Source organism: Colobus angolensis, unplaced genomic scaffold (genome assembly GCF_000951035.1).
Source record: "Colobus angolensis palliatus isolate OR3802 unplaced genomic scaffold, Cang.pa_1.0 Scaffold414, whole genome shotgun sequence".
NCBI lineage: Eukaryota > Metazoa > Chordata > Mammalia > Primates > Cercopithecidae > Colobus > Colobus angolensis.
The window spans coordinates 1,139,194-1,155,535 of NW_012117533.1; the positions used below are offsets into that span (position 1 = coordinate 1,139,194).

Sequence of the window (16,342 nt, forward strand, 5' to 3'; positions counted from 1 at the left end):
CACTCCAGCCCGGGTAACAAAAGCGAAACTCCGTCTCAAAAAACAAAACAAAACAAAACAAAACAACCCAACACACATACCATGCAGTCCTATCATTTGAAGTATGCGATTTGGTCGGTTTTAGCAATTCACAGAGTTCTGCCTCCATCAGCACAGCCAGTTTTAGAACATTTTCATGACTCCAAAAAGAAACGCTACACCCTTTAGCCGTCACCCCTCCCCCTTATTCCTCTAGTTTGTAATTGCTTGGTTTATGAGCTGCTTGTCTTTATATTAGTGGCTGCCATCCAAGAGTAAAAGTTAAAGGGCTTTACTCCTGTGGGAAGTAAGATCAGAATATTCCAAATCTGGCCTGGGCTCTTGGGCTGTCGCATGAAGGAGAGAAGTGTTCTTGGCAGTACCCCTGCCACTTATATTTCTTTGGAAGGTTCTACTGTGCTCAAGTTTGGAGGACTGAACTCAACAATGTCTTAGCCAGAAACTTCTGTTTCTTAGAGCTAATGGAAGAAACTATGTTTCCCAAGAAAAGCACCCCACAGACAAAATCGTCCAGCATATTGGTGTTATATAGTCTTATTGAAAAGCATATTAGGTAGTTAAATAGCTTATGAAGTATTATAGCTCTGCTGTCAAATTTCCTTAAATTGCCTTACTTGAAAACTAACCTCCAGCTCCCATTAGAAATAACTAAAGAAATAGACTCACAGAGTCCATATTGCCACAGTAGTACCACTCCGAATTACTCAAAGAAGAGTAACAGACCAACATAGCAGGTAAAACAAGGGACAGGCGGATATGTTTAGAAGCCCTAATGTATTTGAAAGCAAAGTAGATGTCTTATTATAATGGAAATTAGACCATTGATGCTTATTGATATCTGGATTACATAATAACTACTATTACTAAACATGAACCATATATGAATTATAATTTTGACACAGCATATAATCAATTGAATTACAGCTGGTGAACCTAATTTTAAAAAGCATTCTTTTTTGTTAGAAAATACACACTGAAGAATTTAGAGATAAAAGGGCCTCATGCTGCAATTGACTCAAATGGTTCAGAAAAAATATTATGTAAACATGTATGTGTATGTATGTACATACATATGTACATATAAATACACTTATGGAGAGGGAAAAAAGAATAAAAATAAGCCAAAGTAGTAAAATGCTAACATATGAAGGATATCTTTTACATTTCCTGTAAGTCTGAAATTACATAAAATTTTTTTAAAGTTTTCAAACAGAGACCTTCAAGATGATCAATCAAAAAGATAACTTTGGGCTGGGCATTGTGGCTCACGCCTGTAATCCTAGCACTTTGGGAGGTTAAGGCGGGTGGATCACCTGAGGCCAGGAGTTCAAGACCAGCCTGACCAATGTGATGAAACCCCATCTCTACTAAAAATACAAAAAATTAGCTGGGCATGGTGGTAGGTGCCTGTAATCCCAGGTATTTGGGAGATTGAAGCAGGGGAATCGTTTGAACCCAGGAGGGGGAGGTTGCAGAGAACCGAGATTGCGCCATTGCACTCCAGCCTGGGCAACAAGAACGAAACTCTGTCTCAAATAAATAAATAAATAAATAAAAGAAGATAACTTTGGTAGAACTGTAGGTAGTCTGTAAAGAAAGCAACAAAGTTACAACATAGATTTCCACAGCAAGAGGGACTTCCATCCATGATGTTTTTAGCATTAGTTTTATGCTAATAATTAATAATATAAAACCATGTGTTATAATATTAATAATAAACATGGTTTTATATTAGTAATAACATAAAACAAACATATAATATAATACACGTTAATTACACATTAATTATATTACATGTTTGCATAGACTTGGGGAAAAGAGGTGAAACTCAAAATGTCTATTACTTCTTTTTGTCTGGTACATAATTTCTTTATTATAATCCCATGTCTGTAGAAATGAGGTAAATCTTGGCAATTGAAGAAATATTTGCTAGAAAGAATGGACTGACAGCTAATTATTTGTTTGCTGGAAATTTGTTTGCAGGAAGAATTTTTATTTTCCTAAAAAATTCGCTATAGATTTCCACTAAGAATTAATAAGCTCACCAATACATTTAAAGGACAGTTTAATTTATGAGCTCATTTAATTCCTCAGGGAAGGCCAGGCACAGTGGCTCATGCCTGTAATCCCAGCACTTTGGGGGGCTGAGGTGGGTGGATCACAAGGTCAGGAGATTGAGACCATCCTGGCTAACACGGTGAAACCCCATCTCTAAAAAAAATATAAAAATTAGTCGGGCACCTGTAGTCCCAGTTACTCGGGAGGCTGAGGCAGGAGAATGGCATGAACCTGGGAGGCAGAGCTTGCAGTGAGCTGAGATCGTGCCACTGCACTCCAGCCTGGGCAACAGAGCAAGACTTCACCTCAAAAAACAAAAAAAATTCCTCAGTGAATGATCAGAGAAGACCCTAAGGTGTCCCTTCAAATACCCACTATGTTGATGGATTCTAACTTCCAGGAGCAATAGGCTTGGTAGCTTTACGTTGAATCTGGGCTTGACTGAAAAGAGTGCAGTGCTGGGCTAGTGGCGTCTGTGCTGTGTAACCTAGGGCCTGGGTGTCTAAGGCATAGGCTGTGTATTTGAAATTCTAGTACTGGGGCATCAGTGATTCTCAATGGTTCTCAATCTAGGATAGCCCCTAAGGGGCTTTAGAAGGACATTTTTTAGGACATTTTTGTGTTGCAACAATTGGGGGTGATTTAGCTTTTAGTAGGAGAATCTGGGACATTCAACATCCTGAAGTACAGAGCTCGCAGCAAAGCCACTTCCCACTTAGAAGCCGTTAGTGCTCCCATAGTGATCTGCGAGTTCTCCAGAACCAGCCTCCTGAGTCCATGACCCTGATGAGGTACATCTGTGTGTCTGCTAAATCCTGTCCTAAGAACTTCTCGTCTTATGCTCAGAAGTGAATGGCTATCAGAGGGCAGTGTTCACTGGTGGGCTGCTTAGCCTGTTTTGTCCAGAAGAGGACAAAGATCTCCATGGGCAATAGGATGACTCAGCCTGTCCCCTGTCCTTCTCTTGGTTCTTGCTACTCCTGGCTGAGATTCAGCTTCTGTGATGAACTGCATCCTGGCTTCATTCTCACATTATCTTTGTCCTTATGGAATACTGAAACAGGGCAGTAAGGGCGGCAGGAGAGTCTACCTTTCCTGTGGGCAGGAGATTTGCAGTCTCCCAATTAGCTGATCTTTCCTTCTGGAAAACAGGGAATAGAGAATGGCAGGAAGCATTCTAGAAGGAAAGATGAACTAATGATCTTGGCACTCAACTACTGATTATGACACTGTATGTGTGTGTTAATGGTTTTGATCCTTACCCAGATGAAATAGTGTCAGTGGGGGGAAGGGAACTATCAGGCTATGCCTGCAGTCTCAGCACTTTCGGAGGCCGAGGCTGAGGCCAGGGGATGGCTTGAGCCCAGGAGTTCAAGACCAGCCTGGGCAACATGGTGAAACCCCAGTCTCTACAAAAATACAAAAATCTAGCCGGGCATGGTGGTGTGTGCCTGTAGTCCCAGCTAACATGTGAGGCTGAGGTGGGAGGATCACTTGAGCCTGGGAGGTTGAGGCTGCAGTGAGCTTTGATCACACCACTGCACTCCAGCCTGTGTGACAGAGACCCTGTTGATGGTGACAGGAGACAGACGCATTCCTAGGCAGACAGGGACAGGTCCCCAGTGAAACCCAACCTTCAATCCAAAGAGAGCCTAAAGCCCAAAAACCAAGCTCCTAGTTCCAGATAGAGCCCATAACCAGCATAAGAACTTCTACCATCATCTTACCCTGTCTCTCTCTATTGGTTCCTTCTCAATGATACCGTTTTTTTTTTTTTTTCCCTGAGATGGAATCTCGCTTTGTCACCAGGCTAGAGTGCAGTGGCATGATCTTGGCTCACTGCAACCTCCGCTTCCCAGGTTCAAGTGATTCTCCAGCCTCAGCCTCCCGAGTAGCTGGGACTACAGGCACGAGCCACCACGCCCAGCTAATTTTTGTATTTTTAGTAGAGACAGGGTTTTACTGTGTTGGTCAGGATGGTCTCAATTTCTTGGCCTCGTGATCTGCCTGCCTCAGCCTCCCAAAGTGGATGATGCCTTTTAACCAGTCAAATGGTACTTTTACCAAAACCTGCCTGTGGACCAGTTAGCATGCACTACCTCATTCTAAGCCCATAAAAGCCTCCAACCTCAGCCTCACAGAGGGCTACCTGCTCATGGGACCCTCTTGCAGCTGAGTGCTGCCCACTCTAGGGTCCCCTCTCCGCTGAGAGCTTTCCTTCTGTCACTCAATAAAATTCTTCTCTGCCCTACTCACTCTCCAGTGCTGCCCATCTTATTCTTCTTGGTCACAGGACAAGAACCCTGAACTCGCCGAGCTGTGGGCAGCGGGTAGATAAGAGCTGTAAGTGTCCCTGCTTGCCAAGCTGTGGGCAACAGGAGTGAAAGAGCTGTAAAATGCCCCTGCTCCCTGAACTGTGGGAGTGAAAAAAGCCGCTGAGTGTCACACCCTTTTGTTCGCCAAGCTGCAAGCGGCTGGAATAAAAGGGCTTATGGCAAAGCTCCCACTCACTGAGCTTCAGGAGTGAAGAGCTGCATTTCTTGGGAGTTCAGACGTTGGGACTCCCCAGTCAAGAGTTGCAACATCCCTTGGAGCTCCATGGTTGCTGGCATCTCCAAGTTTTTTGGTGCCACTGTGTTCCCCTTGTCTAGACGGTGGCACCCAACACAGAAGCTGCTTGTTGCACATCTGGTCCAGCTGTGGACTGAGGGTGGAGCCTTAGCAGGCACAGGATCTGGGTTGGGAGAACCACGGAGTACAGCCTGCTGGCCGAGTGGGCAGAGCGAGCCTGTAGGCCCAAGCAAGGCCCTGGGCACAGGTCATCACAACTGCAGAGATTTCAGGCTGGCGAAGTGGCACCGAGGGACTCCTGTAACACTGTAACGCTCCCTCCCGCCAAGCAAGCAGGGAGAAAAAAGCCACTGTGCACTGTTTCCTCCCGCTCACCAAACTACAAAAGCCATAACACTGTAAAAAAAAAAAAAAGAAAAAAAAGAAAAGGAAACGAAGGAAATGTGATAATGCTACTTAGGACCCTACTAACATTTTCTATTTCTCAATTAGGGTTTGAGGCATGGGTTCAAGTCGTACCTTTTAGGCGCCCCTGGAATTTGGTTTCGATAGCTTCTTGAGTGGCCTTTTGAAAAATTTGGCTCCACTCTCCTCTTTGGAGTTTACGTAACTGATTAAAATGCTTCGCTTTTTGTCATCTTTGAAAATATTTTCAAAATATGTCCTACCGACCATTAAAGTTTTATCACCATAATCTCACTAGGGCTAATTTGTTAATGGGGAAGCTGTTGTTATTGGCCAAGCCTCCTCTCCCCAGGCTGCATGGCAGGGTGCCCCATTCTCTCTATACCCCTGTCTTCTAAATAGCAACATAATTACCTTTATAAGACAAGCGACTCTGCTTCCAGCTACTCTGATTCCTGCAGAGACCAACTGAGAGACTTTTTTGAAGTCACAGACAGAGAGACTTTGTCGTTTTGAAGCCAGCTACCCTAACAAAAGCGAATTCAACTAGTTTTAAGGTGGCTATCACATAAAAATAAATGAGGAAAAACAAGGCTTACATCTCTGAACACAGTCAAAGGACAATACAAGGCTGGACGCGGTGGCTCATGCCTGTAATCCCAACACTTTGGGAGGCCAAGGCAGGCAGACCACCAGAGGTCAGGAGTTTGAGACCAGCCTGGCCACTATGGCAAAACCCCATCTCTATTAAAAATACGAAAATTAGCTGGGCATGGTTGTGGGCACCTGTAATCCCAGCTACTCGAGGGGCTGAGGCAGGAGAATCGCTTGAACCTGGGAGGCACAGGTTGCAGTGAGCCGAGACCACACCACTGTACTCCAGCCTGGGCAACAGAGTGAGACTCTGTCTTAAAAAAAAAAAAAAAAGGCAATATAAAAGCTATATGTGTGTGTGCATGTGTGTGCGTGTGTGTGTGTGTGTGTGTAGTTTTGACTCCTAAAAATTACCACTTTGAGAAAAGAAAACGGAAATTGAAGCAGTCGAAAATCAAATTCCTTTGAGTTTCTCCTGTGACTCAACCTTTCAAAACTTCTCATCGGCCCTGGCCCCAGGCTGTCCGGCCACCTCCCTTTCTTTCTCCCATCCCTTCCTGAGTCCCATAAGAGCCTCTATGAATTTAAGCGATTGAGGAGCAGGCAAGAAGAGAGAACTGTGGCCATTTCTCCAAAGAAACAGTTGTCTATCATCTCAGTAATATGCTGGTAGTCAGTGTCATGTGAGAACCTCCCATCCTCAGCACGTCGTTTGTTCTGTTTTTCCAATGCTGCCAGAAGCATTGAGGTCATTACCTTGCCCATGATCCACCTAAATTATAGCAAGGAAACCACTGTTAACATTTCCTTCCAGCAAAAGCCTGTGCAGGGAGGCGGAGGACCTGTGTTCATCTAAACTGTAGCTAATTGAAGCGGCCACTTTAGGCACTGTGGGAAACAATCAGATAGTTACAGCCATTGACAGATTCCATGAGAGGGAGGAGGAGGAGCGGCTCTGAGTTCATGCTTGTAGCTTGCCGATGGCCCTGTGGGTTCACACTCCTAGTCTACACTTCTGTAAATGATTTCCATAATAGAAGCTTAGAATACTTTGTTAAATCAAACAAAAGTTAGTAACAGTTATTGAGATTTCTGCCTAAATACTTTCCTAGAGAGACCTTGCTCGTCAGGTCTCCCTGGATTCCCCTAGATAAAACAGAACCTTCTCCCTTACCCTGTATGATTTTAGTTCCTTGCCAACCTACATATGTGACATTTACATGAGTCAGCTATATAGGTGTTGCAATGTATATACAACAAAACATTCTATTTAAATTATTTTAATGTATGCAATTTTAAATATATTACATATTTATTTCATATTAAACAATAGTTTGAGGATCTGACTTAAAACATGTCTTAGCTTTGCCTTGATAACTCAGTCAATGAGTATCAAATACTCAACTTGATCTTAGGGGAGGATGATGCATCCGTGTGTGTGTGTGTGTGTGTGTGTGTGTGTGAACTCTTCTTCATTTGGCATCTGCCTCCCCTCCTGAAAAACAGTCTCCAAGAAAGCAGGAACTTGGTCAGTTTTGCATATCACTGTTACATAGGAACCAAGAACTGAAATTTGCAGTTCAATAAAGATGTTGCATGAGTGAATAAAATGAGCATATAACTACTAATACTATATCTTGTTTGGTTTTGTTTCAGTTGTGAATTAAGACAAATTTTTGAACCAAAGAGAAAAGAATTTTTAGAAATAAGAAGTTAAGATTTTTTGTTTTTTGAGATGAAGTTTTCTGTAGCCCAGGCTGGAGTGCAATGGTGCCATCTTGGCTCACTGCAACCTTCACCTCCCAGGTTCAAGTGATTCTCCTGCCTCAGCCTTCCAAGTAGCTGGGATTATAGGCACGCACCACCATGCCTGGCTATTTTTTGTATTTTTAGTAGAGATGGGGTTTCACCATGTTGGCCAGGCTGGTCTCGAACTCCTGACCTCAGGTGATCCACCTGCCTCGGCCTCCCAAAGTGCTGGAATTACAGGCGTGAGCCACCACACCCAGGTGAAGAAGGTAAGATTTTTATAGTACGGAGTTATTAGAAGAGCTTGGCAAAGTAGTATTCCATTTTCCTTTAGACTCGACCGCTGTTGCTCACTCTGCCTCTTGTGTATCTCACAGAAAAGAAAGAATTGCCAGGCGCCTGGAAGGGATTGAAAATGACACCCAGCCCATCCTCTTGCAGAGCTGCACAGGGTTGGTGACTCACCACCTGCTGGAGGAAGACACCCCTCAATACATGCGAGCCAGCGACCCTGCCAGCCCCCACGTCGGTGAGCGTGGAGCTGGGTGGCCCATTTTCCAGCAGGCTGCCTGGCTGGTTACACGTCGCCTTTTCCACCCAGTGGTATCAGAACATGAGCTATTCCACAGAAGTGAATTGTGTGGATACAATTTTTTTTTAAGACAAGGTTTCACTCTGTCACAGAGGCTGGAATGCAGTGGCACAATCATAGCTCACTGCAGCCTTGACACTTGGGCTCAAGCTCCAGGGTTCTCCCACTCCAGCCTCCTGAGTAGCTGGGACTACAGGTGTGCATCACCATGCCTGGCTAATTTTTTTAACTTTTTTGTAGAGGTAGAGTCTCACTATGTTGCACAGGCTGGTCTTGAACTCCTGGCTTTAAGTGAGCCTCCCACCTTGGCCTTCCGAAGTGCTGGGAATACAGGTGCAAGTCACTGCACCTGGCCTAATTTTTTATTAAATGTATTTGGTTTTTGTTTGTTTATTATTACTATTATTTTAGAGACAGAGTGTCACTCAGTCACCTAGGCTGGAGTGCAGCGGCTTGATCACAGCTCACCGAAGCCTCAACCTCCCAGGCTCAAATGATCCTCCCACCTCAGCCTCCTGAGTACTTGGGACTACCAGCGTATGCCACCATGCCCAACTATTAAAAGTGTGTGTTAAAAACAGCAACAACATGTATGTCCTCTCTGCCCTGCCTCATAGATATGGACTTCCATATCACAGCACTATGAAATGATTCCTCTCGGCACATTGTTGGGTAACTGAGGGCCAGTCATTTTCCTCCCTTGACTGGGACCCTCAAAGGCAGTAACTTTTTCTGCACCCTCAGGGCCCAGCATAGGATCCGTGCTCTGAGACAGGGGCCTCTCAAGGTTCTTAGCCAGCACAGGGAGCAGCTGCTCTCAGCAGGGAGCATTAGAGGCAAAGCTGCACCTTGAATGATTATGGTTCTTACTCTGGATATGCAACAAAACATTCTATTTAAGTTATTTAATGTAGGTAATTTTAAATAAATTGTGTACTTCTTTCATCTTAAACAGTATGTTGAGGGCGCATGACTCAGCTTTTCCCTAATCACTCAGTCACTGTTGTCATCAAATATTCAAGTTGACCTTAGGAGAGGAGGATGCACACAGGGCTGTTCTTCCCACCACATCCCTGGCTCTGAGGCGCTGTTGCTGCTGCTTTTTATTTTTTATTTTATTTATTTATTTATTTTTGAGATGGAGCCTCACTCCTGTTGCCCCGGCTGGAGTTTGCAATGGTGCTATCTCGGCTCACTGGAACCTCCACCTTCTGAGTTTAAGCAGTTCTCCTGCCTCAGCCTCCCAAATACCTGGGATTACAGGCACCCACCACCATGCCTGGCTAATTCTTTTTTGTATTTTAGTAGAGACGGGATTTCACTATGTTGACCAGGCTGGTCTCGAACTCCTGACCTCAGGTGATCTGACCACCTCAGCCTACCAAAGTGCTGGGATTACAGGCGTGAACCACCATGCCTGGCCGTTCTGCTGCTTTTTATAGCCAGTGTTTTCTAGTTTCTTCTTCAGAGAGAGCTGTTGATCTCACTTCATGATGATACCAGTTTGTTTGTCTCTATAGTTTCTAATTTTCTGTGGTCAGAAAACTAGAGATCTAAACATATATGTATACATGGCTGGGCGTAGTGGCTCATGCCTGTAATCCCAGCACTTTGAGAGGCCGAAGCAGGAGGATAGCTTGACCAAAGGAGTACAAGACCTGCCTGGACAACATAGCCAGACCCCACCTCTTAAAAAAAATTACAAGCATGAAAAATCAAGAATAGACAGATCAGAGTCCCAAAATTTAGAGCCAGAATGAACCCTACTGTATGTGAAATGTTAATCTGTGTGGCATACAATAGTTTAAGCATCACATACTAGTAAGAAAAGGAAGAATTATTTAGTGAAATAGTAATGGAAAAACAGGTTCGCCAGGGGATGGGGAGAGGCATATTCCTCTTCCCACTTCATACCAAACCCAATAGTTAGTTCTAGTTACTCACGTGATTAATGTAAAGAAAATAATGGAAAAGAAAGCTGAACATTTAATTCAGGTAAAGCACAGAAACAGCTGAAGAAATCACCAAAAGTTCAAGTCAGTTGCCTTGACTACATAAAAATCAACATCTGTACATTGTAAGGGAACCTTACAAACACATAGACTTCACAACAAAATTAATCCACAAGCAAGTTGGAAAATATTCATGAAGAAGACAAAGGGCTCATATTCTTAAAAGTTTACACAAAACAGGCCGGGCACAATGGCTCATCCCTCTAATAATCCCAGCACTTTGGGAGGCCGAGATGGGTGGATCACTTGAGGCCAGGAGTTTGAGACCAGCCTGACCAACATGGTGAAACCCCGTCTCCACTACAAATACAATAATTAGCCAGGCAGGGTGGCGCACACCTGTAATCCCAGCTACTCAGGAAACTGAAACACAAGAATCGCTTGAACCCGAGAAATGGAAGTTGCAGTGAGCCGAGATCCTGCCACTGCCCTCCAGCCTGGGTGACAGAGTGAGACTCTGTGTGGCATGTGATAGTTTAAGCATCACACACTAGTGAGAAAAGGAAGAATTATTTAGTGAAATAGTAATGGAAAAACAGGTTCGCCAGGGGATGGGGAGAGGCATATTCCTCTTCCCACTTCATACCAAACCCAACAGTTAGTTCTAGTTACTCATGTGATTAATGTAAAGTAAATAATGGAAAAGCGAGGTGAACATTTAATTCAGGGAAAGCACAGAAACAGCCAAAAAGAAAAAAAGCTTTACACAAAACAGTTTTAAAAACCCACTATGAATCAATAGGACACTGTACAATAAGCATAAGCGGGTATTCCAGAGAAGAAATAGAAAATACAAATAGCTGATACACAAATGAATAAATGCATATCTTCTCTTTTTCTAGTAATGAAGGACTTAAAAAACACTCTGTGTTTATGAGGAAGTATATATCGCAGATGCAAGCGTAAAATGATGCAGACTTTATGGAAATTAATTTGACACTCTAGTAAGTCTTAAAATGATGTACCCTTTGATAAAGCCATTCTACTTTTATGAGTCTATTGTGAGAGAAATCAGAATATCAAACTGATTCGAAGTTAGAAACAACTTAGATACCCAGCAATATGGGAAGGACTCAGGTCATAATGGAATGCCCGTGAGACTGTTATAACCCTTAAAAAACGATGTCTCCAAAATAGATTTCCAAATGTGGGAGAATATTTTATATAAAACATTAATAGCATTAAATATTTTATTTTATTATTTTTTTTTGAGACAGAGTCTTGCTCAGTCACCGGGCTGGAGTGCAGTGGCACGATCTCGGCTCACTGCAACTTCCGACTCCCTAGTTCAAGTGATTCTCCTGCCTCAGCCTCCCGAATAGCTGGGATTACAGGCACGCACCACTACACCCAGCTAATTTTTTAGTAGAGACTGGGTATCACCATGTTGGCCAAGATGGTCTTGATCTCCTGACCTCATGATCCACCTGCCTTGGCCTCCCAAAGTGTTCGGACTACAGGCGTGAGCCACTGCACCTGGCCTTCATTAAATATTTTATACAGAAAAAATCAATTCTAGAAAAGACTAGAATATATAAAAAGGAATATACAAAAATGCCATTATTAGTGTGTAGGGTGATTATTAGTTATTTGGGTTTTTACTTTCATTTGTCTTCATGTTAGACATTTTCTTCTCTTTCATTCTTTTTTTTTTTTTAGAAACAGGGTGTTGCTCTCTTGCCCAGGCTGGAGTGCAGTGGCAGTATCGTAGCTCACAGTAGTCTTGGACTTCTGGGCTCAAGCTATCTGCCCATCTCAGCCTCCTGAGTAGCTGGGACTACAGATACATGCCAGCATGCCCAGCTAATTAAAAAAAAAAAAAAACTTTTTTGGTAGAAAGAGGGTCTCACTATGTTGCCCAGACTGGTCTCAAACTCCTGGCCTCAAACCACCTTCACACCTCGGTTTCCCAAAGCACTGGGATTACAGGTGTGAGCCACCATGCCAGGCCCATATTAGACATTCCCTACATCAGGCGTGTGTGCTCTAATTAGAAACAAAGGGCAGGACGCGGTGGCTCAAGCTTGTAATCCCAGCACTTTGCGAGGCTGAGGCAGGCAGATCACCTGAGGTCAGGAGTTTGAGACCAGCCTGGCCAACATGGTGAAACCTCGTCTCTACTAAAAATACAAAAAGTTACCCAGGCATTGTGGTAGGTGCTTGTAATCCCATCTACTCAGGAGGGGGAGGCAGGAGAATCACTTGAACCCAGGAGGTGGAGGTTGCAGTGAGCCAAGATCGCGCCACTGCACTCCAGCCTGGGTGACAGAGCGAGATTCCATCTCAAAAAAAAAAGGAAAAAAGAAAAACACTTCTATAAAAGAAAGAAAAGCCTGGTGAATAATGATATGGGCCACGTTGTTATGGTTACTCTCAGATCCTAGGAAACCAGCATCCATCACTTGTCCATTGACAACACCTCAATTGTCTGGTGTCTTTCCCAGAGGACTCAACTCATCCTGTGGTCTCCCACATGAAATACTAAACTCTATAAAAAAGGGTAAGTCAATAAGGGGAAATAATCACTGAACAAGGATGGAGGCACTCGGGAGTGAAGGGGCTGAGCTTAAGTTAAAGCCATGCCTTAGGGGGCTTGCAGAACATGCGCATAAACAGCCTTTGTAGATTTCACTGCAGGTCTCAGACTTCTTCAGCAGTCCAGGTAAATAATCACTTCAGGCGAACACACCTCAGTGAGAAACTGGTCCTTCACAGCATGGGCACCCAGGTGTGTGCTGTGTGCAGTAGAGAGTGTCACTCTATGTGTAAATACGTGTCTTTACTTGAAATCTGCACCTCTCATCTGTGTGACCTTCTTGTAGGCCGATCAAATGAAGGGGAGGAAACTTCTGATTCTCCTCTAGAAAAGCAAACTCGATCCAAATACTGCACAGAAACCTCTGGCGTCCACGGTGACTCACCCTATGGTTCGGGTACCATGGACACCCACAGTCTGGAGTCCAAAGCCGAAAGAATCGCAAGGTACAAAGCAGAAAGAAGGCGACAGCTGGCAGAGAAATACGGGCTGACCCTGGATCCCGAGGCGGACTCTGAGTATTTATCCCGCTATACCAAGTCCAGGAAGGAGCCTGATGCTGTCGAGAAACGAGGAGGAAAAAGTGACAAACAGGAAGAGTCAAGCAGAGATGCGAGTCCTCCGTACCCCAGGACCGAGACGATGGGGCTCAGGACCTGTGCAGGTGGATCCGAGGACTATGCCCTCCATGGGGGTGACGGCGCTTCTGACCCGGAGGTGCTGCTGAACGTAGAAAACCAAAGACGAGGTCAAGAGCTGAGTGCCACCCGGCAGGCCCATGACCTGTCCCCAGCAGCAGAAAGTTCCTCGACCTTCTCTTTGTCTGGGCACAATTCCTCCTTCACTCAAGTGCCACAGTCCCCAAAGCATGTGCACAGCTCCTCCCTGCAGCAGGCAGCCTCCCGGAGCCCCTCCTTCGGTGACCCACAGCTATCCCCTGAGGCCCGAGCCAGGTAAGCATCCAGCCCACGCTAACCACCCTGAAGGCCGGAGAATACCTTCTTTTTGCCTCTCTGTGTGATAGGGTTTGGGTATTCTTAGCATCTTGTGGAGGTCGAGGCTCATTGGAGAAATACCATGGTATATGATTCTTTTGTTGTTGTTAGAGACAGGGTCCCACTGTGTTGCCCAGGCTGGAATACAGTGGTGCCATCACAGCTCACTGCAGCCTCTGACTCCTAGGCTCAAGCAATCCTCCTGCCTCAGCCTACCAAGTAGCTGGGGCCACAGACATGTGCCACCCCCAGCTAATTTGTATATTTCTTGTTGAGATAGGATTTTGCTATGTTGCCCAGGCTGATCTTGAATTTCTGGCCACAGGAGATTCTTCTGTTCAACCTCCCAACATACTGGGGTTACAGGCATGAGGCCACACCTGGCCTAAGATCCTTAAATTTCCACAATATCAAAACAGGTTCTGCCAAAGCAGGAAGCCTCATGTTCTTTTTGTTTGTGTGTTTCTTATGTTCTTTTAAAAAATAAATTGAACAGGTGTCATGGGGACACTTTCATGGACTCCTCACTTCAGGACCCTCTTATTGGGTTTCTCACCCCCCTTTCATAGTTTATCTTTTCACGGCTTTTCTGTAATTATATCAGAGACTGATGATTTTTGGTGATTGCTTTTGTTGCTGTGATTAGAATCACAGAACAGGAGCAGCACCACTAACCAGTGGAAGCATCTCAGTGAAGAGCACAGGAGTATGACTGCAGTATATGTAGAACAGAACTAGAATGCCTAGTTCTGTAAGTATATCACACACCAGGACACAGGTATGTGTGAGAACCCCGCATTTATAAAGATCAGCCATTAGAAAAACCACTGTGTGAAAGGATCCACTCAGGATAAGAGCAGCTCCCATTTGGAGAAATTGAAAAAGGTATAAAATTAGAAAGTCAAATACCAGAAGAGACAGTATGTTTATTTCCAAATTTTAATTTTAAAAGTGTGATGATCATATTAAAATTGCAAGTTACTTAACTGTCCTGCTTAAAGGTTTGGGGTAATTGTCTAGATGGACTCAAGTTCAGACAGCAATAATTTCCCAAGTGAATTGAAAAGGGATGAGAACCTAAGCTCAGGCAGATTCATTCTGAAAGAAAAAGACTTATATGTGGGCAACACTGCTATTTATTTCCCATTGGGACAGAGGGGTGCACACCTGGTCATCTCTAAGTGGCAGTAACACATGTGAAGCAGACCCCGGTGTTGAAATGTTTTAACGCAAAGACCTGTCACTGCATACTCAAGCATCCAGACTAAAATACTTGGAGAGATCAGCTTCCAACAGAATTAAATACCATAGATCCCAAGGACGCATTATGAGGACCTTTGTTCAGCCTTTTGCTTTAATTACTGGAAATGTAGGGACTATGAGTTACTATCTAATATTTTGAAATGAAGGTCTTTTGTTTGGGGAATTTGCATTTCATCGTAGAAACCATGTTCTTTGTTTAGTTATTCTCTACCAAAGGAAGTCCTTCATGTGTTTTGTGAGGAGGACAAAGAACCTAACAGACTCCAATTTAGAAAGATTATTGGAGATATTGGCCGGACGTGAGGGCTCACGCCTGTAATCCCAACACTTTGGGAGGCTGAGATGGGTGGATCGCCTGAGGTCAGGTGTTCGAGACAAGCCTGACCAACATTATTAAACCCCGTCTCTAATAAAAACACAAAAATCAGCTGGGCGTGGTGGCATGCACCTATAATCCTAGCTACTCAGGAGGCTGAGGCAGGAGAATCGCTTGAACGAAGGTTGCAGTAAGCCGAGATCACACCATTGCACTCCAGCCTGGGCGACAGAACAAGAATCCATCTCCAAAAAAACAAAAACAAACAAAAACAAAAACAAAAAAACAATAATTAGCTGAGCGTGGTGGCAGGTGCTTGTAATCCCAGCTACTTGGAATGCTGAGTCAGGGAGAATTGCTTGAACCCGGGAGGCGCCAGACTCCATCTCAAAAAAAAAAAAAAAAAGATTAAAATAAGGTTATTAGAGATATATTATTACACTGGTTTAAAAGAAATAAGGAATCTAATTTCAGATTGCCATATGATAACTGTTGAAGTCATTATCATGGTATGTGAGTTAGTCACCTGGATCACATATAATAGATTCTCAATAAGATTTTTAATCAGTTGTAATAGTAATTAAGACTTTATTGACCAGTCCCCATAAAAGGACAGGATACTTCATATTTTGTGTGAGTTAAAATCTTAATATTCAAAAATGTGTATAATTTGTCTTAAGACCTAGCAAAAAGCATTGTTGACATATTTAGGCCTGTAACAAAATAAAACCACTTCTTTACAGGTTATTTTGAAGATACATATTACCTGGAAGTTTTCATAAGCCAAAGCTTAGCCTCACAGTACTTTACTTCCATGAAAAAGATTTAAAAGAATTAAGAAATTGTAAAGGACTTCTGGAAGAGGCACATCCTTTATTTTCTAAGTTATTTAAGGCGTACAGTTCTATGACTGATAGGCAAAGACACACAAATTAGTTTCTATATATTAGGAAAATACCTGAAATACATTTACATAAAGAGGGATGGAAAATATGTGACAAATTTGACATTTTTAAAAAATTAAGATTTGGCTGGGCGCAGTGGCTCACACCTGTAATCCCAGCACTTTGGGAGACCGAGGCAGGCGGATCACCTGAGGTCGGGAGTTCGAGACCAGCCTGACTAACATGGAGAAACCCCGTCTCTACTAAAGATACAAAATTAGCTGGGCTAATTTTTATATGGTGCATGCCTGTAATCCCAGCTACTCGG

At 43.7% G+C, this 16,342-nt stretch overlaps 1 protein-coding gene across 1 annotated transcript in view; it reads left to right on the forward strand.

Annotated features, from left to right (window-relative positions):
* LOC105521971 (supervillin-like) overlaps positions 1-16,342 on the forward strand; it is a 112,839-nt gene that overhangs the window by 22,632 nt on the left and 73,865 nt on the right. Inside the window, 2 exon segments of the mRNA XM_011956347.1 lie at positions 7,794-7,945; positions 12,843-13,509. Coding sequence (XP_011811737.1) covers positions 7,794-7,945; positions 12,843-13,509 — 819 coding nt within the window.